This window comes from Equus caballus, chromosome 9, assembly GCF_041296265.1.
Source record: "Equus caballus isolate H_3958 breed thoroughbred chromosome 9, TB-T2T, whole genome shotgun sequence".
Lineage (NCBI taxonomy): Eukaryota > Metazoa > Chordata > Mammalia > Perissodactyla > Equidae > Equus > Equus caballus.
In genome coordinates, this window is record NC_091692.1 from 12,525,276 (window position 1) to 12,550,205 (window position 24,930).

The 24,930-nt window shown below is 41.4% G+C and overlaps 2 protein-coding genes across 4 annotated transcripts in view; both read right to left on the bottom strand.

The window, feature by feature from the left end:
- Positions 1-12,839, bottom strand: part of LY96 (lymphocyte antigen 96) — a 31,554-nt gene extending 18,715 nt beyond the window's left edge. The window contains exons 1-2 of one of the 3 annotated variants that reach the window (XR_011421162.1): positions 12,596-12,801; positions 1,464-1,553 (exon numbers count right to left, since the gene is read on the bottom strand). Coding sequence is in view for 1 of the 3 variants with exons in the window: in NM_001081898.1 (NP_001075367.1) it covers positions 1,464-1,553; positions 12,596-12,707 (202 nt within the window). In the remaining 2 variants the exon portion in view is untranslated. Of the gene's footprint in view, positions 1-1,463; positions 1,554-12,595 lie in introns of all 3 variants that reach the window. The other 2 variants (XR_011421161.1, NM_001081898.1) reach the window with 2 other exon arrangements.
- A 4,682-nt stretch (positions 12,840-17,521) lies between these two features.
- On the bottom strand, positions 17,522-24,701 carry TMEM70 (transmembrane protein 70). Its single transcript, XM_023648448.2, has 3 exons — positions 24,389-24,701; positions 22,478-22,583; positions 17,522-18,053 (listed from the first exon to the last, which is right to left on the bottom strand). Exons 1-3 carry the CDS (start codon positions 24,572-24,574, stop codon positions 17,596-17,598), a joined length of 750 nt encoding a protein of 249 aa, XP_023504216.1. The 5' UTR covers positions 24,575-24,701; the 3' UTR covers positions 17,522-17,595.
- Between the last annotated feature and the right edge of the window lie 229 nt (positions 24,702-24,930).

Below are 24,930 nucleotides of genomic sequence, written 5' to 3' on the forward strand. Positions count from 1 at the left end.
ACCCAAGGAAAGAGGAAAAAATTGTAGAGCCTTATAGGCAAAAGTATAGATTATTTCTTTTACCATTGGCCAAGAAAGTGCAGCAGACAAAGTCAATTATTCTTTCCTCTCTGCTACCACTAAGCCTTGCTGCTATCATTTCACTTACCATACCATATTATCTACAGACCTGTCCCTTGCATCACACTGAGAGATTCTTGAAGGTCAAAAGAATGTCTTATTTATCAATGAATTCAAAGTACCTGGCAGAATACTTGAAATATACTACGCATTTAGTAAGTAATTTTTAATGAATACAGAAACAAAGTGTCAAAATACAGCTTGAACAACTAGACTCAGGAAAATTAAACCACAAGTTTACTGTCTATCATATCTGGGTTCTCAGCTACCTTTTTTCTTATAAGCTGGAGAACTAAAATCAGGGGGAAAATGTTTCTTTTAGCTTATTTATGTGAAAGTGCTTTATAAAGCATAAGCTCCAAATATAAACTAGGATATAAATGATGATAGTGAGGATGAAAACAATAATGATAATGATGATGATTAGAAATGAAGTTTCCTGGGATCCTAGGGCTTACAGGCAACAAACCTGACTGGGAGGAGAGGATGAAAGTTTTGTTTGTTTTCACAGACACTCAGATCCAGCCCAATGCCAGCACCATCACCCAATTCAGTTTTTATTAAGCTAATGACAAGTAAAATCATAGAGAGGAAAAACAAGACACAACACACACAAAACCCAAAATATAATCACATTCTTTTATTTCCTCCTCATCATTTTTTTTTCTAGAAAGGTCATCTTGAGAAAAAAAAATCCTGGCTTGCTCATACATAGATCTTTGACTAGTGGAGATCCAGCTTTGCTCATCAGCTGAATAGCTGATGGTCGACAAAGGATATATCTATTAGACTGTTAGAAGTCCCAAGTTATTTCCATTTTCACCCCATGCCATCGTGTAATCTCCTCCTGTGAGTCTGACCTAGTCTAGTGACTTGCTTCTAACAAATAGAATACACCAAAGATAATAGAGTGACACTTCTGTGATTAGGCTACATAAGACTGTGACTTTTACCTTGTCAGCTGACTGTCCCCCTTGCTGGCTCTGACAAAGCAAGAAGTCATGTTAAAAAGGCCCATATGGCAAGGAACCGAGGGCTGGCCAAAAGCCAGACAGGAACGGAATACTGTCAACTACCAATGAGTTTAGAAGTGACTCTTTCCCTAGCTGAGCCTTCAGAAGTCTGGACGGCAACCTTATGAGAGATCCTGAAGCAGATACAGCTAAACCATGCCCAGACTACTGACAGACAAAGACAATGAGATAATAGATGTCCACTAAATTGTGGTAATTTGTTACATAGCAATAGAAAACTAATACATGTATCTTTGGAACACAATCATTTATCGTTGACATTTCTTGAGCCCTTGTAATTGATGTACAAAAACAAAACTTTTGACTTACTTGGAACGAAGAGCATGTGCAAATGACCTCTGGTTCCCTTCAGTTCGATACAGGGTTCAAGATTTATTGAAATCGGGGACTTCATGTTATCTAAATGGAATAAAGATAACATCAATAAATTATTAAAAATCATTTCCAATAAGTAGAGTATTCTGAATATCAGGTCCCAAAAGATGCCTTTAGCCTTAAGTGTATAATGAGAAAATTTGAGGGTAGTTAAAAATATCTCCCTCCCCAGAGGAGTGACATCAGCAAGATGACAGAGTAGGAAGTCCAAGACCCTCCTTCCCCCACAAACATGCCAAACAGCAACAATTCATGGACCGATTCCCTTTGCGAAAAATCAGAAGGTAATTTAAAGCTTCCTGCATCCCAGGAGAATGCGAAACCAGACTCACCAAAGTTGGTAGGGAGATTTGGGACACCCTCTCACCAGAGACCCTGCCCCTGGCAGAGCATAAGCAGGAAGAGATCTCCCAGCCCCCAGCTTTACACAGGAGGGAAGAGATTGGTTCATGCCTCCAGAGCCCCAAATTTTCCAGGGGGGATCCCCAGAGGACTGAAGAAATAGAAAGCCTCAATAGACCTATAACTAGTATGCAGATTGAATCAGTAATGAAAAACCTCCCAACAAAAGCAAGCCCAGGACCAGATGGCTTCACGAGTGAATTCTACCAAACATTTAATTAAGAGTAACACCAATCCTTCTCAAACTCTTCCAAAAAATTGAAGAGGAGGGAATACCGTCAAACTCATTTTAAGAGATCAGTATGACCCTAATACCAAAACCAGACAAAGACTCTACAAGAAAAGAAAACTACAGGCCAATATCCCTGATAAATATAGATGCAAAAATTCTCAACCCAATACTAGCAAACTGAATTCAACAACACATTAAAAGCTTCATACACCATCACCAAGCGGAATTTATTCCTCGGATGCAAGGATGGTTCAACATAAAAAACCAACTGATGTGCTATACCACAGTAATAGAAAAAAGGATAAAAATCACATGATCATCTTGATAGATGCAGAAAAAGTGTCTGGCAAAATTCAACAACCTTTCATGATAAAAACTCTCAACAAACTAGGGTTAGAGGAGATGGCCTCAACGTAATGAAGGCCATATATGAAAGGCCCATAGCTAAAATCATACTCAGTGGTAAGAAGCTGAAAGTTTGTCCTCTAAGATCAGGAATAAGGCAAGGATAACCGCTTTCAGCACAGGACCAAAATAGAAAGCAAGAAGTAAAATTCTTCCTCTTTGCAGATGACATGATTTTATATCTAGAAAACCCTAAAGACTCTATAAAAAACCTGTTAGAACTAATGAACAAATTCAGTAAAGTTGCAGCATACAAAATCAACATACAAAAATCAGTTGTATCTCTATGTATTAACAATGGACTATTTGAAAAGGAAATTAGGAAAACAATCCCATTTGACAAAAGTACTGAAAAGAATAAAATATCTAGGATTGAACTTCGCTATGGAGGTGAAAGACATGTATACTGAAAACCACGAAACACTGATGAAGGAAATTAAGCAAGACACAAACAAATAGAAAGACATCCTGTGTCCACTGATTCGAAGACGTAATATTGTTAAAAATGTCCATATTACCCAAAGCAATCTACAGATTCAAAGCATTTCCCATCAAAATCTCAATAGCATTTTTTACAGATATAGAAAAAACAACTAAAATTCATATGGAACTACAAATAGCCAAACCAATCTTGAGGAACAAATCTGGAGGCATCACACTTCCTGATTTCAAACTATACCACAAAGCTACAGTAATCAAAACAGTATGGTATTGGCATAAAGACAAACATACAAACCAACGGAACTAAGCAGAGCCCAGGAATAAATCCATGCATATATTGTCAACCGATCTTCGACAGGGTGCCAAGAATGCACAATGGGGAAACGATAGTCCCTTCAGCAAATGGTGCTGGGAAAACTAGATGTCCACATGCCAAAGAATGAAATTAGACCCTTATCTTACACCACACGCAAAAATCAACTCAGAATGGAATAAACACTTAAACATAAGATTCGAAACTGTAAAAATCCTGGAAGAAAACATAGAGTAAAAAATTCCTGCCATTGGTCTTGACAATGATTTCATGAATATGACACCAAAAGCAGAGGCAGTAAAAACATAAATAAACAAGTGGGATGACACCAAACCAAACAGCTTCTGCAGAGCAGAGGAAACAATCAACAGAGTGAAAAGGCAACCTATGGAATGGGAGATAATATTCGCAAACCATATATCTGATAAGGTGTTAATCTCCAAAATATATAATAGGTTCAACAATTCAGTTGTAAAAACACTAATAACCTGTTTTAAAAGTGGGCTAAGGATTTGAATAGACATTTCTCAAAAGAAGACATGCAAATAGCCAAAAGGTACATGAAAAAATGCTCAATGTCACCAAGCATAAGGGAAATGCAATCACACTGAGATATCACCCCACACCTGTCAGGATGGCTATCATGGAAAAAAAAGAAAAAAAGACAAGTGCTAGGAAGGATGTGGAGAAACTGGAACACTTGTACACTGTTGTTGGGAATACAAAATGGTGCAGCCACTAGGGAAAACAGAACGGAGATTCCTCAAAAAATTAAAACTAGAAATACCATATGATCCAGCAATCCTACTTTGGGTACTTATCCAAAAGAATTGAACTCAGGATCTCGAGGGAAACAAGCCAGTCATATAAGAAGGACAAATACTGCATGATTCCACTTATATGAGGCATCTAAAAGAGTCAAATTCATAGAATCAAAGAGTGGAATGGTGGTTGCCAGGGCCTGGAAGGAGGGAGAAATGGGAAATTACTAATCAATAGGCATAAAGTTTTGGTCAAGCAAGATGAATAAGTTCTAGAGATTGCTGTACAAAGTTGTGTCTATAGTTAACAATAGTGTTTTGTACACCAAAAAATTTAGGACGGTAAATCTCATGTAAAGTGTTCTTATCACGGTAAAATAAAACATACTGTACAAATACAAAAGAAATCTCCCCCATAATATAAATAGATTAGTGTTTTAATGCCGTTACATTGCTAACGGGAGGTTGAAGGCATTAAATTACTTTAAACAGTAGGGGGCAGGGAAATTCCCCAAAACATGTTTTCATAAAATCACTTGTTCCATTTTGGGACTTTTTAACTTATTCTTTGCTACATTGCTCTTTCTTTCTTTTCCTCCTCTTTTTTTATGTTCTATTGGTTCAAAATAAAAAATACACATCAAGGACTTAGAGATCTAGTAAATGTTAAGTGAGTGAATATATGAATGAATGAGTAAATGAACGAATCTTCCTAAAAAGGGAGTTTCAAGAAAGGCATTGAAGAGGAGCTCATAAAAACACTGAGAAAGAGGGGAGAGAGACTGTATTGGGTTTGTTTAGATTTGCCCCTGCATGCAACCCTTGAATTAATGTTCACATCTCTCATTCAGTGAATTGAATTTACCTGCAATAAAATTCTCACAGAATGAGCTATCTTAAGACATTTCACCTGATCATGGATATTCACAAACATTTGACCAAAAGGTGTTCACCCCTGCATGGTTTATGACCAAAGAAAAAAATGTCCCAAGCTGCAACAACATGGATGGACCTTAAGGGTATTATGCTAAGTGAAATAAGTCAGACAGAGAAAGACAAATACTGTATGATCTCACTGATATGTGGAGTCAAAAAAAAAGAACTGGAGCCAGCCCTGATGGCCTCGTGGTTAGTGTTTGGTGCACTCCACTTCGACAGCTGGTTTGGTTTCAGGCCCAGAACTACACCACCCGTCTGTCAGTGGCCATGCTGTGGCGGCAGCTCAGACAGAAGAACTTCAAACTATACACAACTATGTACTGGGGCTTTCTCTGGCAGGGGAAGGGTGGGTGCGGGGAGGAAGAAAAAAGGAGGAAGATTGGCAACAGACGTTAGCTTAAGGAGACTCTTCCCTCTGCCAAAAAAAAAAAAAGGAAAGAAAGAACTGAATTCATAGTTACCGAGTACAGACTGCAAGTTGCCAAAGGCAGGGGGTGGGGTGGGTGGGCAAAATGGATGAAGGGAGTCAAAAGGCACAAACTTCCAGTTATAAAATAAATAATTCCTGGGGATGTAATGTACAGCATCGGGACTATAGTTAGCATACTCTGTATTGTGTATTTGAAAGTTGCTGAGAGAGTGGATCTTAAAAGTTCTCATCACAAGAAAAAGAAATTGTAAATATGTGTGATGATGGATATTAACTAGACTTATATTGGTGATCGTTTTGAAATATATACATTATCGAATCATTATGTTGTATACAAAAAATAATATAAGGTTATATGTCAATTATACCTCAATTTTAAAAAATGTCCAGAGGTGATCGAATAAATATTGTACACCTATTTACTGAATTAATATGCAGTCATTAAAATATATTTTTAAAATACTCAATGCATAGATGTGTATGGTATATTATCAAGTTTTTAAAAAGCTGGTTACCCAACGTTATATACAATATGATTCTATTTTTACGGTTTTTAATATATATCATTATATATCTAAAAGAATATTTACCAAAATATCAGAATGTTGACAGGGGTTAACTGTTAACTCTGACAGGCTTATGGTGCCTTATTTTCTTCCTTTCTGTCTATATCTTCAAAGGCTTGCATAATTCATATACATTATTACTACGTTTCTTAGGAAGAAACAGGTTGTATGGTATGGGAATGTAGGCACTTTCATATGCATTACCAAGCATAGTGTAATGTATATCTTCTCTCCCAGCCAAATGCTTGCGGAAAATCCTCAGAGCAAGCAGACTAAGACTCTGGAGCAGAAGTCAAGGACAAGCGAAAGCAGCAATTGACCAGGGCCATGCTGTGTGTCGTAGTAAGGGCAATTCCCTATTTCCCGTTCAGGTTCCCGCATGGCCTGCAGTTGATCTGACTATGGTGAAAGCATCAACAATTCAATCCACTCAGACGAATGTTTAGAGTGCCCTTATGGGAGCTCAGTGTTCAGTCAGGGACAAGAGGAGGGCAGGGGCGGGTGGGGTGGGGTACAGGGCAGAGAACAGAGGTGTATGACTTAGTTTTTACATCAGGAAGTCCATCATTTTTCTGGGGAGACAAAACCAACATACATAAGATAATTAGATGTAAGAATCAAAAGATCACATAACAGTGTATAGCCTGTGGTTTTAATTTATTTGCAAGAGTTTGAGAACTAATGAAAAATAGCTTCATTATTTTAAAGTCACAATGTATACGGTAAAGTTCTACATTTGGTTTATTAAATACAGAAAGTCGTGACCAGGTTCAGCAAATGCACAGAACAAGAGCCTCCAATTAACCCAGCAACCGCAGAAGTCAGCAATGCTAATCCATCATAGCACTTTTTCCCACTGAGCTCTGCCTCAGAATCCTTCTTAACCCAACACTCCAGGTAACGGCAGTTGGCGATGGAAATGAAACCAGTGCCATCCTAAGTGTTGGCATTTGTACTATTGGAGGTCAAGGGAGAAAGACAGCATCATAACACTTTATTTTACCTCTTTAATGGCATTTCCACTATATAAATATGCAGTTTCTTCTGACAGAAATGCCCTTGTCCTCATTAGTCTAGAGACTTCTCTTCTTTTAAAATGTGCTCAAATATACCAACTCAGATAAGCCTTCCATTTCTCCTCCACTCCCTCCCACTGCCCCAGTCACACACTATCATTCATAGCACTTGATCATCCCTCAGTAGTCGTTTATAAATCTTTATTACAATTATTCCCTGACATGTCTGTCTTCATAAAAATAGCACAAGCCTTGAGGGCAGGAAGCCTGTCTCATTCATTTTTCACGTCCGTGGCACATCGTGCAGTGCTGGGCACATGGTAGACAATAAATGTGTGTTCGTTCACTTTTGCTTGGCACTTACTATGGGCCAAACACACTGGTCTGGGCACTAGAGAAACAACCATGAACAAGACAAGCATGGGCCCTGCTCTGGAGAAACATGCATTCTAGTAAGAAATTCAAACAGGGTCAGGGGATAAAGAGTGAGCGTGTGGTGGGAATGGAAGGGTGCGAGGAGTGGGTGGTGGTGATACCTCAACTACATTATGCAGTTAGCAAGTGACAAGAAGGAACCAGGTCTATGGACACCGGAGAAAGAGTGTTTTAATCAGAAGGATCCCTAGTAAGTGCAGACTCAGAGGTAAGAATGACTTTGATATGTTCAAGCAACAACAAACACTCACACATACACAGGCCATTATGTGATGTACCCAGAATAGGCAAATCTGCAGAGACAGAGAGTAGGGGGGCAGTTATTAGGGACGAGGAGGAGGGAGCAATGAGGAGGTACTGTTTAATGGGTACAGAGTTTCTGTTTGGGGTGGTGAACAGTTCTGGGAATGGATAGTGGTGATGGTTGTGCGGCGTTGTGAATGTACTTAATGCCATTGAATTGTGCACTTAAAAATGGTCAAAAGGGTAAGTTTTATGTTTGTTATGTTGGTAACACAAACAACAACAACAATAATAATAAAAGCCAGTGTGAATGGAAAATAATGCAGGAGGATGGGAATCACAGGGACCCGACAAGTAGCCAGGGGCCGTCTTGAGGGGTCTTGGAGCCCTTGGTATGAAGTTGAGATTTCACTGTAACTGTAGTGAAAAGCCACTGGAGGGTTTTAAGCAAGGGGAATAAGATTACCTAATTTGTTTACATTTTTATTTTATTTTTTAAATTTTATTTATTTATTTATTGTTTTGAGGAAGATTAGCCCTGAGCTAACTATTGCCAATCCTCCTCTTTTTTGCTGAGGAAGACTGGCCCTGAGCTAACATCCATGCGCATCTTCCTCTACTTTATATGTGGGACTCCTACCACAGCATGGCATGCCAAGCGGTGCCATGTCCACACCCAGGATCTGAACCGATGAACCCCGGGCCGCCGAGAAGTGGAACGTGTGAACTTAACTGCTGCACCACAAGGCAGGCCCCTTGTTTACATTTTTAAAAGCTCTCTCTGGCCTCTGGGCAGAGAACAGATTCTTTGGGGGCAAGAATTGACATGGAGACAGGACAATTTCAGAGGTTGTTGCAGAGGCCAGGGGAGAGATGAGGGTAGCGTGAGTGGTGAGCAGAGGCCAGTGAGAAATAGTTGGCTTTAGAATATATACCAGATACAACGAAAACAGGAATCACTGATAAATTGAAAGTGGAAGATAAGGAAAAGAGATAATTAAGGACACCCCTGGCCTGGAGGCTAAGGAATTAGGGGAATGAGGAGACGGGAAGCCCCAGGAAGAGACGGATTTGGAAAGGTGGAGGTCAAGAGTCCTAACTCCCAATGGCTATTAAACTCCCCAGAGGCCACAGCAGTTGAGTTTGTCGAATAAATGAATGAATCTTGGTGAGCTGTGTAGTTAGCCCCTCTGCCACACAAAAAAGCCAGAAGTTCCTTGAGGATACTGGCTCTCTCTTACATAACCTTTGCATTCTCAGTCTTCCTTCGCATAATAACTAAACCAAATGCTTATTAAATAAACACTTGTTAAACCGAATTAAATTTAATTGACTCAGCTGGACTAAGTAGGGCAGGTAGGACTTTTGATGGCCCTCAAAAGGTTTGCTTGAAAAAGAAAGATGGACAAGAATAATGCAGGTTAGAGAACAGGAGAAGTACAACCAATGGTCAGTAAAGATGCTGGCCTGCTTGGAGTAGGGGATGCACCAGATGCGAAGATCACCCGCTTAGCTGGGAGGATCACGCTGCAACCACACATCCATCACTCAGCAAGTCCCGTCGGCTCCATCAATCTGATCCCTTCTCTTCACCTCCACCACTGCCACTCTGGCCCAAGTCACCATTCTCTCTCTCACCCGGATTATTGCAACAGCCTCCCAACATGTCCGCAGCTTCCACCCTTGCCCCCTCACAGATTATTATCAACACAGGAGCCAGACCAAGCTTTGCTCATGGGAAAAGACAAGTTATCCCCTGACCTGCAAGGCCCTCACCTCCTCCTCATTTCCTTCTATGACCTCATCTTCTACTGCTTGCCCCCTCACTTACTCCTTCGCAGCCACACTGGCCTCCTTGCTATCCCTGCAACACACCAGACTTGTTCCCACCTCAGGGCCTTTGCACTTGCTCTTTCCTCCATCCCTTCCCCTATACATCTGCATGGCTCACTCACTCAGCTATTCCAGGTCCTTGCTAAATGTCACCTTCTCAGTGAGGTCTTCCTTGGTCATTCTAATTTATTTATTTTTTTTTTTAAGGTATACTTTTTGGTGAGGAAGATTGGCCCTGAGCTAACATGCCAATCTTCCTCTTTTTTATTTTTTTTTCTCCCCAAAGCCCCAGTACGTAGTAGCATACCCTAGTTGTAAATCATTCTAGTTCTCCTATGTGGGATGCTGCCACAGCATGGCTTGATCAGCAGTGTGTAGGTCCATACCCAGGATCTGAACCGGTGAAACCCAGGCCGCTGAAGCAGAGCGCACGAACTTAACCACTGGGCCACAGGGCCAGCCCCATCATCCTGATTTGTAATGCAGCCCCTTTCCTCGCATCTGCCCTCTCTATCCCCACCCCGGGGTTATTTTCCTCTCTCAGCAGTTACCACCATCTGACACGCTCAATATTTTACTGATAGAAACTCCACACGGGGAGGGAATTTCGCCTTTGTTGTTCACTGCTAGATGAGATCCTCAGTGTTCAGAACAGGCACAGGCCAGGTGCTCAGTGAACACTGGTTTAATTATACTCCACTAATTCCTTGAGTTTCTGGTCTATAGCAAAAAAAAAAAAAGTTAGAACTGAGTCTGATGGCTCTAGGTTACAGGAGGGTGTGTGCCTCGAGCTCTGCGGACTGACTCGCACACCCACGTTTTCTGCCTTTTCCAAAGTTGGCGAATAAAACAGCCAGTTTTTGCCATTTCTGTATGTTATGGGCTGAATTGTGTCCCACCTAAATTTACATGTTGGAGTCCTAACCCCCAGGACCTCAGAATATGACTGTATCTGGAGACAAGTCTTTTAAAGAGGAGATTGAGTTAGAGAGAGGCCATTAGGGTGGGCCCAAACCCCATATGATCAGAGTCCTTCTAAGAAGAGGAGATCCAGACACATAGAGGGTCACCAGGGATGAGCGCACACTGAGAAAAGGCCATATGAAGGCACAGCAAGAAGGCAGCCATCTGCCAGCCCAGGAGGGAGGCCTCAGAAGGAAACCAAACCTGCTGATCCTTGATCTTGGCCTTCCAGCCTCCAGAGCTGTGACAGATAAATTTCTGTTGCTTATAAGCCACCCAGTGTGCGGTGTTTTATTACGGCAGCAAACTAATACACTATATACACCCAGTAGCACAGCCAAATGGAAATCATCCTCGCAGAAAAAAATAAAATAAATAAATCCAGGCTGCTTGTTGTCACCAACATCCTCACAATGTATATTCTCGCTGGAAGAGCCAGCGCTTCCCACACATGATGCATTTTCAGCTCGGCCAGGCTGCCTTCTCTCAGGTGGGAGAGGGAGGGACAGGGCAGTGAGGATGGCGGCAGGCAGTGTTGCTGGAGCTGTGCACTCTGCTTGCTCCCCATGGTCCCTACATCCGTGGGACAGGATCCCAGGATTTCTCAGCATTAGAGAGAAACAGGAAAGATTCTCCCTCAAAAGTCAAATCAAAACACAAATTGAATTACTGTTCCTAAAAGATTAAAAGCAAAATAATAATATAAAATATGAAATAAATAAAGACCATATGGAACATAGCACAGAGAAGGGAGCATAATCGACATGTGGTGCAGAGGGGCCAAAGCAGAGGAGACAACTAGGGGCTGCGGATGAAGCGTCTTCCCGGAAGGGGGGATGGAAACTGATCTTACAGGGTGGAGATATCTCGGAAATAAGTTGAGGGGGAATCCAGCACCATCCACAGATAGGAAGCAAGCCGCAAGTGTGAGAGTGGGCACATGCCTAAGTCCTGTTCTCGCACCTGGCAATCACTCTAATTCCCCAGAAGTAACTTTATATTAGTATTTGCCCCAGTGTGTTTCTCAGAATAGTCAACACACACTCAAAAACTAAAGTAAAATAAAACTGAAAATCTCAGGATTAAATAAGTTTCTTTATTGTAGAACTTTTCAAAACTCAAAGTACATTTGTAAATCTTCCTCCAAGGATTGGACTACAGATGCTTTTTCCCAAGAGAATCTCAAAGAACTAGTATTTGGGGAAGCATTGCTTTAAATTTTCGTGATTTTGCTGGTGGGTAGAAAAGGCCAGCCAACCCATGGTGAACAACGCAGTGGAAAGTACCCAACTAAAACAGAGGTCAAGCCCTGAAACTGTGCTTTCAGACCAGTGGACATTTGAAGAGCAAAACCAACAGTGATACAACCTGTTGATAACATTAGGACTGGCTGATTAAAAAAATTAAATTAATCCAAATGATTGTTTCTACGCGGCTCTGTGCTAAAAACTTTACCTCACGGCACTCCTTGTAAAACAAGCTCTAAAATCACTTTCATTTTACAAATAAAAAAGCTAGGGCACAGAGAGGCTAAACACTTTGCTCCAGGTCACACAGCTAGTAACAGACAGAACCAGGCTTACATCTAATTAGGGAGGTGATTCCAAGAGCCCTTGAAATTCACAGCCTGAAACACTCACAGAGCACCTGTTTTATGCCCAACACTGTGCTGGCAGGCAAACCACAGCCCGGAGCACTAATCAATTTCAGGAGGCAGCTAGGACTGTTTTGCCTTCTTAAGAAGAACCGGTATGTCCTGGGGCTGAGGCAAAAGCCCAGAAGCAGACATTTCTGCCGAAACCGGGCAGAAACTGAAACTGGGCTCAAGGTAGAAACAACTGACCACAGGGAACAGCAGAAGCACTTGGAGGTCAAGTACAACACAGATCGGAGACTCGTGAGGTCTGTGAAAGGCGGAGAAAATCCACACAAGGCGGTAACCAGCCATCATTTTTACAGCCAGCAGCAGCAGCAACTGGAACACTTTGTCATTTCCTGTGTCCCAGCGACAGCAGAATAAGGTTCTTGTGAAAACTCACCCTTGAAATAGCTGACGCACGACTACTTGCTGTTGCCATTTTACTTACCACAGTAGGTGTACCAAATACTCATATCAGAGGAGTTGCAAATCCAGCGTAGCTCCTCAGGTTCAGGAAATATGGAAGAAAACAGAGTGAAAAAAAGCATAAATGAGAACATGATTCGATATCTCCAAAACTTTAAAAATGCAAGGAGCATCAATAACTAATGATCAGACTTGGCTCTCAGTAAGTAGAAAAGGTTTAACTTAGTCATCAGTCACATGATTTCTGAGTTCCTATCCAACTGTTTCCTCTTTTGTCTGTGTGTGTGTGTGTGTTTAATAGGTTGCACTTCCTGCAAGGGGAGAGAGGAAAACGATTTAGAACGTACTCTTTTCAAACACTCGATGCTCGTGAGAGTGACCGGAGTTTTAAAAACAAAACAAGATACTTCCCAGTCAACAGAAAGTTTCCTTCAGAATCTCAACAGACTGGCACTCTTTTTCCATCTGCATTGCTATTCTCTCCCACGAGCTCTTTACACAACACTTTCTCATGGCCCGGAGACCTGGACCCATAGATCTGAACTGAACAGTTGTATGCAAACTATTTCTACTCAGCAACAGGGTCAGCCACCGGGTGGAGCCAGGACACGGGACACTAGTGGCAGTTCTGCTTTGTGGGCAGAGGTCGTGCCAGGCTTGCGAACACACTTACTTGGCAAACTACAGCTCCAGGGATATTTTGAGCCCTAATAATGAAATTGTTACTATTTCATGTGTGGCATGTACTTCATTTCAAAACTCTCAGTCCATTTTAGAAAAACAGCTAATCCTTTAGGTGCTGTGCTACTTGAAATCCTTTATAAGATATAGTCGGGGGCTGGGGGGAGGGGCGGGCCCTGTGACCAAGTAGTTCAGTTGACCCGCTCTGCTTCAGAAGCCAGGGGTTTCGCAGGTCCAGATCCTGTGTGAGGACCTAGCACCACTCATCAAGCCATGCGGTGGCAGCTCCCACATAGAAGAATTAGAATGGCCTACAACTGGGATATACGACTATGTACTGGGGCTTTGCAGAGAAAAAAAAAAAGAGGAAGATTGGCAACAGATGCTAGCCTAGGGCCAATCTTCCTCATACATACAAAAAGATATAGTCTGGGATTGGTAACCAAAAATGGCATGGAGTCAGGACCTAAAAATCTACACTTTTAGAGGAAAATAATCATATGTTGGTAAACGGTTTTCACGAAAGAACTGTGCTACTTTCCCATTTTCAAAAAGGCAAAAGTCCATGGGGGGATGGGGAAATGGGCAGTTGGTGTTCAATGGGTATGAGTTTCAGGTTTGCAAGATGAAAAAGTTCTAGAGATCTATTGTACCATAATGTAGATACAGTTAGCACTACTGACCTGTACATTTAAAATTGATTAAGATAGTAAATTTTATATGTTTTTCACAATTTAAAAAATATTTAAAAAGTGAAAAAAAAAAAAAGAGGAAAAACCCATGAATGCCCCTAGTGGTCTCAAAATATCATTTCCCACTTAAAGGAACCAAGACTCTTTGGAGAAACTGCTGCTTCCAGGTCTGGGGCAGAAAATATACAAGGTGAACCTGGAACATCTTATCACATTAGATAACCAATTTGAATACGGTCCCACTGACCAAAGATGGTGTTATCAGTTTCCTACTGCTGCTGTAACAAATAACCACAAACTCAGAGGCTGAAAGCAATACATATATATTCTCTTACAGTTCTGGAGGTCAGAAGTCTAAAATCATTTTTACCGGGCTAAAGTCAAGGTGTTGGCAGAGGTGGTTCCTTCTAGAGATCTAGGGGAAGAATCTGTTCCTTGCCTTTCTCAGCTTCAGGAGCTGCAATCCTTGCATTCCTCCATCTTCAAAGGTCAGCACTCCCATCTCTGCTTCCATCCTCACAATAACTTCTCCTCTGACCTCCTGCCTCCCTCTTATAAGGACCCCTGTGATTATACTGGAATCATTTGAATAATCTCCCCAACTCAAGATCCATCTACAAAATCGCTTTTATCATACAACGTCATCTTCACAGCTTCTGGTGATCAGGACATGAACATCTTGGGGGGCCATTATTCAGCCTACCTGTAGATTATATGAACATTAATAAGATAGTAACCGCAATTAATTGAAATACATCAAAGATATTTAAATCCATGAGCTCGTAATAATTCTTTTAAAGTCTAATTAATCATCAGATGATGCTGGGAAACCAACTCTATTTTGAAAACTGGTAAACAAAGGGAAAGAATCAAACATTTATCCTGACTTTCCTGTAAAAACCAAACGATTGGTAACCAAATAATAGAGGGGCAAGTTTCCCTTGCCATCTCATACTCTTTTCTCTACTTTCAGAAGTATTTTAGCTAGTATACGAGAAAGGAATAATAGAGTACAACCATTTTGCAATATCTAACAGATGAGTGGACTTAGGCATTGAGCATCAGTGGTTGCTAACATCACGAAGAGACACAGGAAGACATTGTGTACCTCTTGATGGATGAACACTGTGGTAGCCAGCCTCCAAGATAGTTCCCAATGATCCTTACTTCCTGGTACGCAAATCCTTGTGCAGTCCCCTCCAACACTGAATAAGGCTAGCTGTGTAACTAATAAAACATTGCAGAATGACAATGTGCGACTTCCAAGGTCAGATCATAAAAGACCTATGGCTTCCACCTTTCTCTCCTGGATCGATTGCTCTGGCAGAGGCATGTAGCCCTAAGGAGAAATCCACGCGGTGAAAAACGGAGGCCGCATGCCAAACAGTTAGCACCAATTTCAGTCCTGTGGGTGAGCCATCTTGGAAGGAGTTCCTCCTGGCCTGGACTAGCCTTCAGACGTAACCGCACCAGCCGATGTCTTGACCGCCACCTCATGAGAGGACCTGAGCCAGAACCACTCAGCTAAGCTACTCCTGAATTCCTAAACAGCAGACACTGTGCAACACTAGAGATGTTTGTCGTTTTAAGCCTCCAAGTTTTACGCGCAATTTGTCACGCAACAATAGACAATTAATACAAACATCATCTATGAATTAGTCTTGTCCAAAATAATCACACCTCAATCTGATGAAGCCTCAAGTCCAACTACCAATTTATAGGAAAGGCAGAAGACAGAGATACATGTTAAACTACACCTTGAGCATACAATCAGAAAATTCAGACGACGAAGATATGAAGACAAGCAACTCAGTTTCTTCAACAGATAATTTGCAGGGGTAAAAAAAATGTGAAAGAAATGGAGGGGCCCATAGATTAGAAGTCTTAAGAGACACTTCAACAGTTGGTGTGAATATGGTGTGACTTTTACTTGGATCTTAATCTAAACAAAACGTGGGGGAAAAAATTATGAAACAATTGGAAATTTGAAGATTAGATATTCGACAAGATCGAGGGGGGAAGTTTAGTTGTTACAATGGTATTATAGTTAAATTTTTTAAGTCTTTATCTTATAGAGTTACAAAATTAAATATTCAAGAAAGAAATGTTATGATGTCTGGGATTTGCTTCCAAATAAAAGTAGAGGGTAAGTGGTTGGGGTCTACAGAAAACAATATTGATCACAAATTAGTAATTGTTGAATCTGGATGACAGTCAAATTTGTACACTCTCCTACTTCTGAATGTTTGAAATTCTCAATGAAAAGAGAACAACAAAAGTATAAAGTATTCTGAAAAAATAAGAATACAATTTTAACAAATGTGTCCGAGCTAAGGCTATTATCCATACCTAATGACCATCTGGTTACTTCTGCTTCTGAAAGCGGAACTCTTTCAGTATGATGAAAACCACATTGAGAAAGAGGATTACAACACAGTACATTTAATTGTGAAAAGGTCTATTATCTGACAATCCAGATATCAGCAGGGATCTCCCTATCTTTTGAGACTCAAGAGAAACTGACTCAATGCCTTTAGGCTCACTCCAGGCACCTAGCAAGTATCTCTTGATCTAAACAGCACGACTGGAGGCCTTTGGCGTCTGGCTGAAAATCTTTCACAAGAACCAACTTTCATTTTACAATTAGAGGTAAAAATCTTAAAATGTCAACACAATAAAGTTAAGCATTGAGATTGCTATCTTATAAAAGGTACTGTCCATCTTTTTAGTACAAATGATTTTCCTACTCTGATAGGGTGCACCAGGGGAGGACTGCGCACGCGGAAGGACAAACGAGAGCACTAAAGACACCACCACTTAGGCACTGGCCTGGTGGCGTGGCGGTTAAGTCCAGTGCACTCCACTTCGGCAGCCTGGGTTCAGATCCCGTGCTCAGAACACTACTTAGGTCACCATCTCCCCTACAGCTAACCACACTCTACCAGCCAGGGAGTTCCCTATTTCAGGCGAGCATGTCAGAGACGACAGGCAAAAACCTGTATTCCAAACCAAAGGAGACAAATTAACACTGCTTCCCATAGTTTGTGTTTTAAAAACAGAGTTTATAATGTGGGAAAAAATATCAGGGCCGGCTCCATGGCCAAGTACTTAAGTTCTTGTGCTCTGCTTTGGTGGCCCAGGGTTTGCCCGGTTTGGATCCTGGGCATGGACCTGGCACAGCTCATCAGACCATGCTGAGGCGGAGTCCCGCATAGCAAAACCAGAAGGACCTACAACTGGAATATACAACAATGTACTGGTGGGCTTTTGGAAGAAGAAGAAAAAAGGATACTATCTAAACACCCATACACTTAGAAAAATCCAAACACAAAGGAAAAACAACTCTCCCGTTTGCTTCTAAGATCCAATCCCCAGCTTACATAAAATCATCCATGTGTATGCCAGCACGTACAGGGATGTTCACACTTTTCTTTGTTTAACACAAATAGTAGAATATTACATGTTTTGTTTTTCAAACATAGCTTATTTTATTATAAAGAAACATAATTCTCTGAAAGTTAAAAGTTCTGTTTGACACTGTTTCAAATTACTTTTAACAGTCACTGACAGAAAACAAAAGTAAAGGCAATTTTATTATTATATATTGAAACATAAATTGCATTTAAGCACAAACATAAAAACAGCAGACTCATTTCTCATCTTGAAGCTGTTTCTTTTCACCGGCTTCTTCCATGTCAAAAGTGAACGGTTTGTCATAACCCATTAGATGGTTATAGTCTTCGGGGTTTGCAAACAGCACTGGATTAACCAGCAGGGATTTTGTTTTAGCATAAAACGTGGTAAACACATGTGTGCTGTCTGGAATCTTCACATCATTCTGGTGAAACACTGTACTCGTTTCTGACAGCACAACATTATAAGTAATGGCTTTATAAGTGTCTGTTGTGGCCTCGTGGTACAACCGAACAACGTAGCCTTTTGTGATAAAGTGAAGCAGGACTGGAGTGATCACTGTGAAACTTCCTATGATGCCATAAAATAAGATTTGCAAAGGCAGACTTCCAAATATAATATTATTTTGTGCAAAAATATATGGTAGAAACGCAAGGCTGATCAAACTTGTAGAATAAGAGAAACATTTCACACCTAAATAGGAAAAAAAATGGAAGAGTATTAATATTTTTCAATTTTATACAAGAATCAACCTATCCAATTAATTCTCCCACCTTTCTTCTTACTATATTGTCATCAAAACAACAATAAAACCAAAACACATATATAGTGTTTGCTACACTTCAGGCTCTGTTTTAAGCACTTTACATATTTTATTCATGAAATCTACAAAAAGGCCCTATGAGATAGGTGCATAACTCATCACTTCCTCCATTTAAGAGATGAGAAAAATGAGGCACTTGCTCTCGTCACACAGCTACCAAGTGGCAGCGCTGGGATTCAAACCCAGGGAACTTGCGTCTGCGGTCCACGCCGTTGGCCAGTACACTGCAGTGCCTCTCTGGGTGGGAAACCTGCCTTAGGGTTAACTAGCTTCTACCTCAGTCTCCCAATAAAAGATTTACTACTACTCAAAGATCCTTATGAACACCGTAAACGTTGATTCAGTCAGCAGATTATCAAATAAAACTCTCTACTAACAAGCACTTCCACAAATCTAACAGAAAATGTTCAGATATGGGGCTAACTTTATCAGGCTATGTGCCCCGGATTAAAACATATGAGAAAGGTATTCAACTTCTTTACCAAGGAAAGACATTCAAATTAAAACAGTGAGATCTTTTCATGTATCTCATTAGAAAGATTAAAAATCAGTAACTTCTGAACTGTATACTTTAAAATGGCTAAAATGGTAAATTTTATGTTACATACGTTATATATATTTTACCACAATAAAAAAAATAAATAAATGACAAAATATAAATTTCTCTTAGTTTCAATGTATAATTTTAACATGACCCCAATAAAAATACTATCTGTTAGGAAAATAAACATGTTGAGATCCCAGACAAGTTGACTGTAAAGTTAAGTTGGAAAACTAAAAGCAGCAAAACAACAAGGGGGAGCTAGATATTAAACAGGTGACTCTATAATTAAAACAGTGTGGTACTGGCACACAGATAGATGGAAGGAACAAAAAGGGAAGTTTAGAAATAAACCTAATTGCATATGGACGTGTAGTATAGCATAAAGATATAATCTAAAATAAATGGGTAAAAGTGGTGTTGGAACAACTGGATAGCAATATAGAAAAAGATAAAATTCATCTCTCATACATATACTAGGAAAATTTCAAATTATCCAGAGATTTAAATGTAAAAAAGAAAACTTTAGGGCCGCCGGGTGGCCGAGTGGTTAAGTTCCCGCACTTGCGGCCCAGGGTTTCGCCAGTTTAGATCCTGGGAGCAGACAAGGCACCGCTCATGGGGCCATGTTGAGGCGGCATCTCACATGCCACAACCTGAAGGACCCACAACTAAAATACACAACTATGTACAGGGGGGATTTGAGGAGAAAAAGCACGGAAAAAAAACTTTAAAAAAAAAAAGAAAACCATAGAGGTATAAGAAGAGAACATCCATGAAGTCCTTTATAATCTGAGAATGGAAAAACTTTTCCAATGACTCAAAATACAGGGGCAACCAGGTGAAAGACTGATAAATCTGATTACATTAAAAATGTACATGGGCATAAACACCATAAACAAAGTAAACAGACAAATTAGAAAAATCTGTGCAACTTACATCACAAAGTAAAAATCTAGAGAAAAATATTTGCAATTTATATCATAAAGGGTTAATATCCCCAATACATAAAAGGTTTCTAGAATAAGAAAGAAAAAGACCAACAACCCTATACACAAACATGCAAGAAATATAAGCAGTTTATTGGAACAAAAATGCACATGGCCCTTAAATAGATGAGATGATGCTAAACCTCATTCACAATAAAAAACATGCAATTAAAACTACAGTGAGATATTGTTTTTTCCCCAAATTGGCAAAAACCAAAAGTCTGACAACATACTCTGTTGGTGAGGCTGTAACAAAGCAGACACTCTCATACACTGCCGTTGGTTGAAGGCTTACTTAACTTGCATCAGTAATTTAAAAATAATTCCTTCCTTCCTCCCACAGGTAGTTGCTATGACAATGGAACTCATGGGATACAGTGGGGACCAAGTTGCCTCCTGTATAAAAAACCTCCTCAGCCCTCCCAACTACCTCTTCTCTCCCCATTACTTTTGTCACACTGCAGTGGGTTGAATGGTGTCCCTCAAAAATTCACATCCACTCAGAACCTTAGAATGTGACCTTATTTGGAAATAGGGTCTTCGGAGACAATTAAAAATTGAGATGAGATCTTACCGGATTAGGGTGGGCCTAAATCCAATGAGAGTGTCCTTATAAGGACAGAAAAGGACAGAGACACAGAGAAGGCCCGGTGAAGAGGGAGGCAGAGACTGGAGTTACGCAGCTACAAGCCAAGGATCACAGAGGCCTGCCCGGAGCTACCGGAAGCTGGACGAGGCAAGAAGAATTCTGCCCTAGAGCCCTGAGAGAGCACGGCCCTGCCGACACCTTGAGTTCAGACGTCCAGCCCTCAGAAGGGTGAGAGAGAAAATTTCCGTGGTTTTAAGCCACTCAGTCTGAGGAAATTTATTACAAGAGGTCTAGGGAATTAACACACACGTATACTTTATTTTGCCTGAAGTAATTATTTTCTGAACATATTTCAGGCTTTCCCATCTTCAGGCTACTTCCGTGCCTGGGATGCCCTTCTTTGACCCCTCTCCATGTTGGAATTCTATTCATCCTAAAAGACCCAGCTGAAAAGCCAGCCTGACAAGACGCTTTCTGTTCTCTAATCTAAAAATTATCTATCTGCCTTCTGAACTCAAATCTATTCTCTATTATTATGTTACTGATTATGAGGATGTATTCATCTTATCTTTCCTACCAGACACTACAATCCTGGAGGACATGACCTACGTTATCTTTGAGTAACATCCCTCACACAAAGCCCCTGATACAATGCAAAGCAAATACCATGACATCGGTAATGATTCATTGCTGAATTAAGGACTGTCCACTAAAAGGCCCTTCAGATGTCTTCACACTAGGACTCATTTGGTAATTTAAAAGACCTCAAGAAAGGTAACCCTACCGTAAAGTGCCTCCTTCACTTTTCCACAGAAAAATGTTTCTCTCTCAGTTTCTACATAGAAAAAATATTTATCCCTGATAAGTATATCGAGTGACTTTCTATTATCATAACATTGAAAGAACTCAAACATTAAATTCCTCTACAAGTTAGAATTCTAGAACTTTGAACACCACGGATAGCTAGGTTCTTCCACAAACACTACATCCTACCCACACCAAAATTAATTCCTATTTATAGTCTCCTCTTTCCAGAATGAAGTCAAGTGGGAACATGAAATAAACTGATAAGCCTTCCCTGCAGTGGAAGGAACAGTGTCTGTGTTCAGAAGGAAGGGTACCGTAGGGGTCCCTGTTAACATCTCGGTGGCATCAATCCACGTATCTCAGGCCAGAGACGTGGCACAGGTTCAATGGTCTCCTCATGTATTGACTCCTAAAGACATTTCTAACCACCCCAAATTGATTATTCCGATAACTTTAGAACTCCACTCAACAGTGATTATAATCAGTCCTTATTCCCAAAAAGTTTTAAACAGCTAAAATTGTACGTTAAACACACTCTTGAGAACTTACAGATTTCCAGAGTAAATTTTAGGTGATCTGCTGACGCCAGCATCATCAAAAGCACAAACGCAAATGTGAGTGTGGAAATCTTGTGGCCAAGTTGGCTATAAAGTAATCCTCCAGATATTTCAGGTTACACTTTAAGATTACTAAAATAAAATACAACCTCAGGGAACTTGAACAAATCCCATACCTAAGTTCTTCTCACCTTCCCTGCTAGATTGTTCCCTATGATCTAAATTGTGATATAAGGAAAGAGTTTTAAACTTGTTGCTATTTAATACACTATCTTTTCCTTCTCCATGACAACGCTCTACCACCTGGAAAAAGCACTAAATAAACACATTTGTTGAAAATTCTAAGACGGCCTGAAAAAACACAACATTGATATATTTTTGAATTATAAAAGTATTACACGCTCATTTTACCTGCCAAATTTAAAAATACATGAAGTAAATGTCTACTCCCCCCAAAAAACTAGTCTTAAGAGGTATTCTTCCATATTTTTTCTCTGCGTATTCAAATATTACACAAATATACACTTTCTGTTCTTTTTTGTTAAACATCCTGAGAGGTGACTAAAGGATGGAAGCTTTAGCACCAAGCCGTAAGATCACAAAATCATAATACAGTCTTCAAAAATCTTTTTAAAAATCTCCTAAAAATGCAAAGGTCTCAACCTCTAAATCTTAGATCAACAGGCCACAAGAAAAAATTTAATCTAATTTTCCTTATGTATTGTAATTAACAGTTACTAAAATAAGAGGTAACATACGCTAAGAACATTTTTTACAGTTAAAGGAAATATCCTCACTTCTGATTACCCACCAAATACTGTTCGGGCCAGATTCCCAGTATAAATCAGCCTTCCATCTTCTGATTTTTCAAGTTGTGTATGTAAGCATCGAACACATCTTTCCCAACAAACAGGTATCTATTGAAACAGAGACCATTACAATGTGAGTACATAATAAACTGCAGTTTAGACCAACTTTTAAATTTTTTTAAGTTTATTTTTAAAAATATAATGAAGAGGGGCCGGCCCCATGGCCAAGCGGTTAAGTTTGTGCGCTCCGCTGCGGCGGCCCAGGGTTTCGCGGGTTCGGATCCTGGGCACAGACATGGCACTGCTCATCAGGCCACATTGAGGCGGTGTCCCACATGACACTAGAAGGACATGCGACTAAGATATACAACTATGTACCAGGGGGATTTGGGGAGATACAGCAGAAAAAAAAAAAAAAACAGAAAGACTGGCAACACTTGTTAGCTCAGGTGCCAATCTTTAAAAAGAATATAATGAAGGGGCTGGCCCCGTGGCCGAGTGGTTAAGTTCGCGCGCTCCGCTGCAGGCGGCCCAGTGTTTCGTTAGTTCGAATCCTGGGCGCGGACATGGCACTGCTCATCAGACCACGCTGAGGCAGCGTCCCACATGCCACAACTAGAAGGACCCACAACGAAGAATATACAACTATGTACCGGGGGGCATTGGGGAGAAAAAGGAAAAAAATAAAATCTTTAAAAAAAAAAAAGAATATAATGAAGAGTAAAAGAGAACTTTGTCACAGGTGATTTAAGGAATGCTCCCAAATAATCTGCAGAGCTAAAGAAATCAAACTAACAGAACTGCTTTCCTTAATTCCTGTCACAAGTAGAAACAGGCTGAGTTGGAGTCTGAAGGCATAGATTTGCATCCCACCTGGAAGCTATTCAGATAAAGTGTGACCTCGAACAAGTCAAAGTTTAGTGGAATGGTTTCTATTCCATTCTTAATGAAAATATCACCGTAGTTGGATTGTCTTAAAGATTTAAATGGGTAAGCTTTTCAAAACATAAACAAAATTAACTTGAATACCCTAATGTAAGCAAAATACTGTAAATTCAAATTGTTTGCTTAAAGTCCAGACCATTCTTAACACTTCTAAAATATTTATACTATACTTAGTATTAAAACAAACAAACAAACAAACAAAAAACTCTTTCCCTAAAGGCCTTATATCCAGCCCCTTGCATCTCTGGGTCCTCTTAATAAGGAAAAAAATTTACTTTTAATTTTACATCAAATTTCACGGGAACAAGAGTTCCCCGAACGCCTAGAAAATGAATTTCACAGTAGCCACACTTCGAAATGTAAAACAGGCACGCCTAATTCCTGGATGCTGAAATTTAATTAGATTCCAATTCGCACTTTTGGTATTTCTTCCAAGTCTCAGCCAGATTTGCTGACCCTGATATCTTACACGGGACGATTAGGCGACAATTTATTCAGATTAAAATGAGAGGATTAATGTCTCCATCCCCTTTCTCCAGGGAGGAAAAGAATTCCTAAAATAGAGCCACGTAATAAAAAAATAGAACAAACTCAGAGTCAGGTTATCCGGGTGCGCTCAGTTCCGCCTCCAGGTGGTGCACCTAATTTCTTTGCAAATTAACCCTTCTGAGCTTCCGCTCAAAGGCAGAAAAGAAAAAAGTCATCACAAACCCGCAGGATTTGCAACCACCTGTAAAGTGCTTGGAACCGCCCATAAAAATAGCTACTTTGCAACGGCTCCTCCCGGCCTCGCGGGGCCTGGTCCCGAGGCCGAGGCCCGCCACCCCCGCGGCCCCGCGGAAAGAGCGCCCCTGCCACGGGGCACCCTCGGCGGCGGGGAAGGCGCGGGCCGCGAGCGCGGGGGCCCCGGGCCGACGCTCCGCCCACCCCCGCCCTCGCTCCGGCCCTCGAGCCCTCGCACGGCCGACCTGCGCTGGCACGCGACGCCGGAGCAGCGGCGCGGCTCCCCGCGGCCCCGCCGAGCCGCTGCGGGAGGCCGCCCGCGAGACGGCCGCCCCGGGGCCCCGGAGCGCGGCGCGCGCCCACGACGCTGTCCTCTGCCCGCCGAGCCGCAGTCCGGCCGCCCGCGGGCCGCCCAACGCCAGAAGCAGCATCTCGCGCGAGAGGACGGGCGGTGAGGACGGGGACACGCGAGGCCCGGCTCCGCACCGGCCCCGTGGCCTGCAGCAGCCACGCACGCCCCGCCCCCTCAAGGCCCGCCGGCTGGCTTGGGCGGCCGCGCGTGCGCAGAATACGCGGCCCGCCGCCCCCTCCTCCGTGCGCGTTCCCTGCGGGCTGGGCTCTGCCGCCGCGCATCGCTGGGGCGGTCCGCAGACGCACGGTATGCGCTCGGCCTCCCCTATCTGGAGTTCGGCGCTCTTTATGACAGTGTGCAAGGACAGAGGGGAGAGCCATGCACGAAGGCCAAAGCCTGGAAGCCAGGGTGAAATCTTTCTTTCTTCTGGGCGTC

Bases quoted from the DNA above. Each gene is read 5' to 3' on its own strand.
- TMEM70 (XM_023648448.2), bottom strand. From the start codon at position 24,574: ATGCTGCTTCTGGCGTTGGGCGGCCCGCGGGCGGCCGGACTGCGGCTC. The intron at 22,584-24,388 runs GTCGGCCGTGCG...CTGTTTCAATAG, and splicing joins GGCGTCGCGTGCCAGCGCAG to ATACCTGTTTGTTGGGAAAG. The intron at 18,054-22,477 runs GTGGGTAATCAG...TTTCCTATTTAG, and splicing joins TCTGGCCCGAACAGTATTTG to GTGTGAAATGTTTCTCTTAT.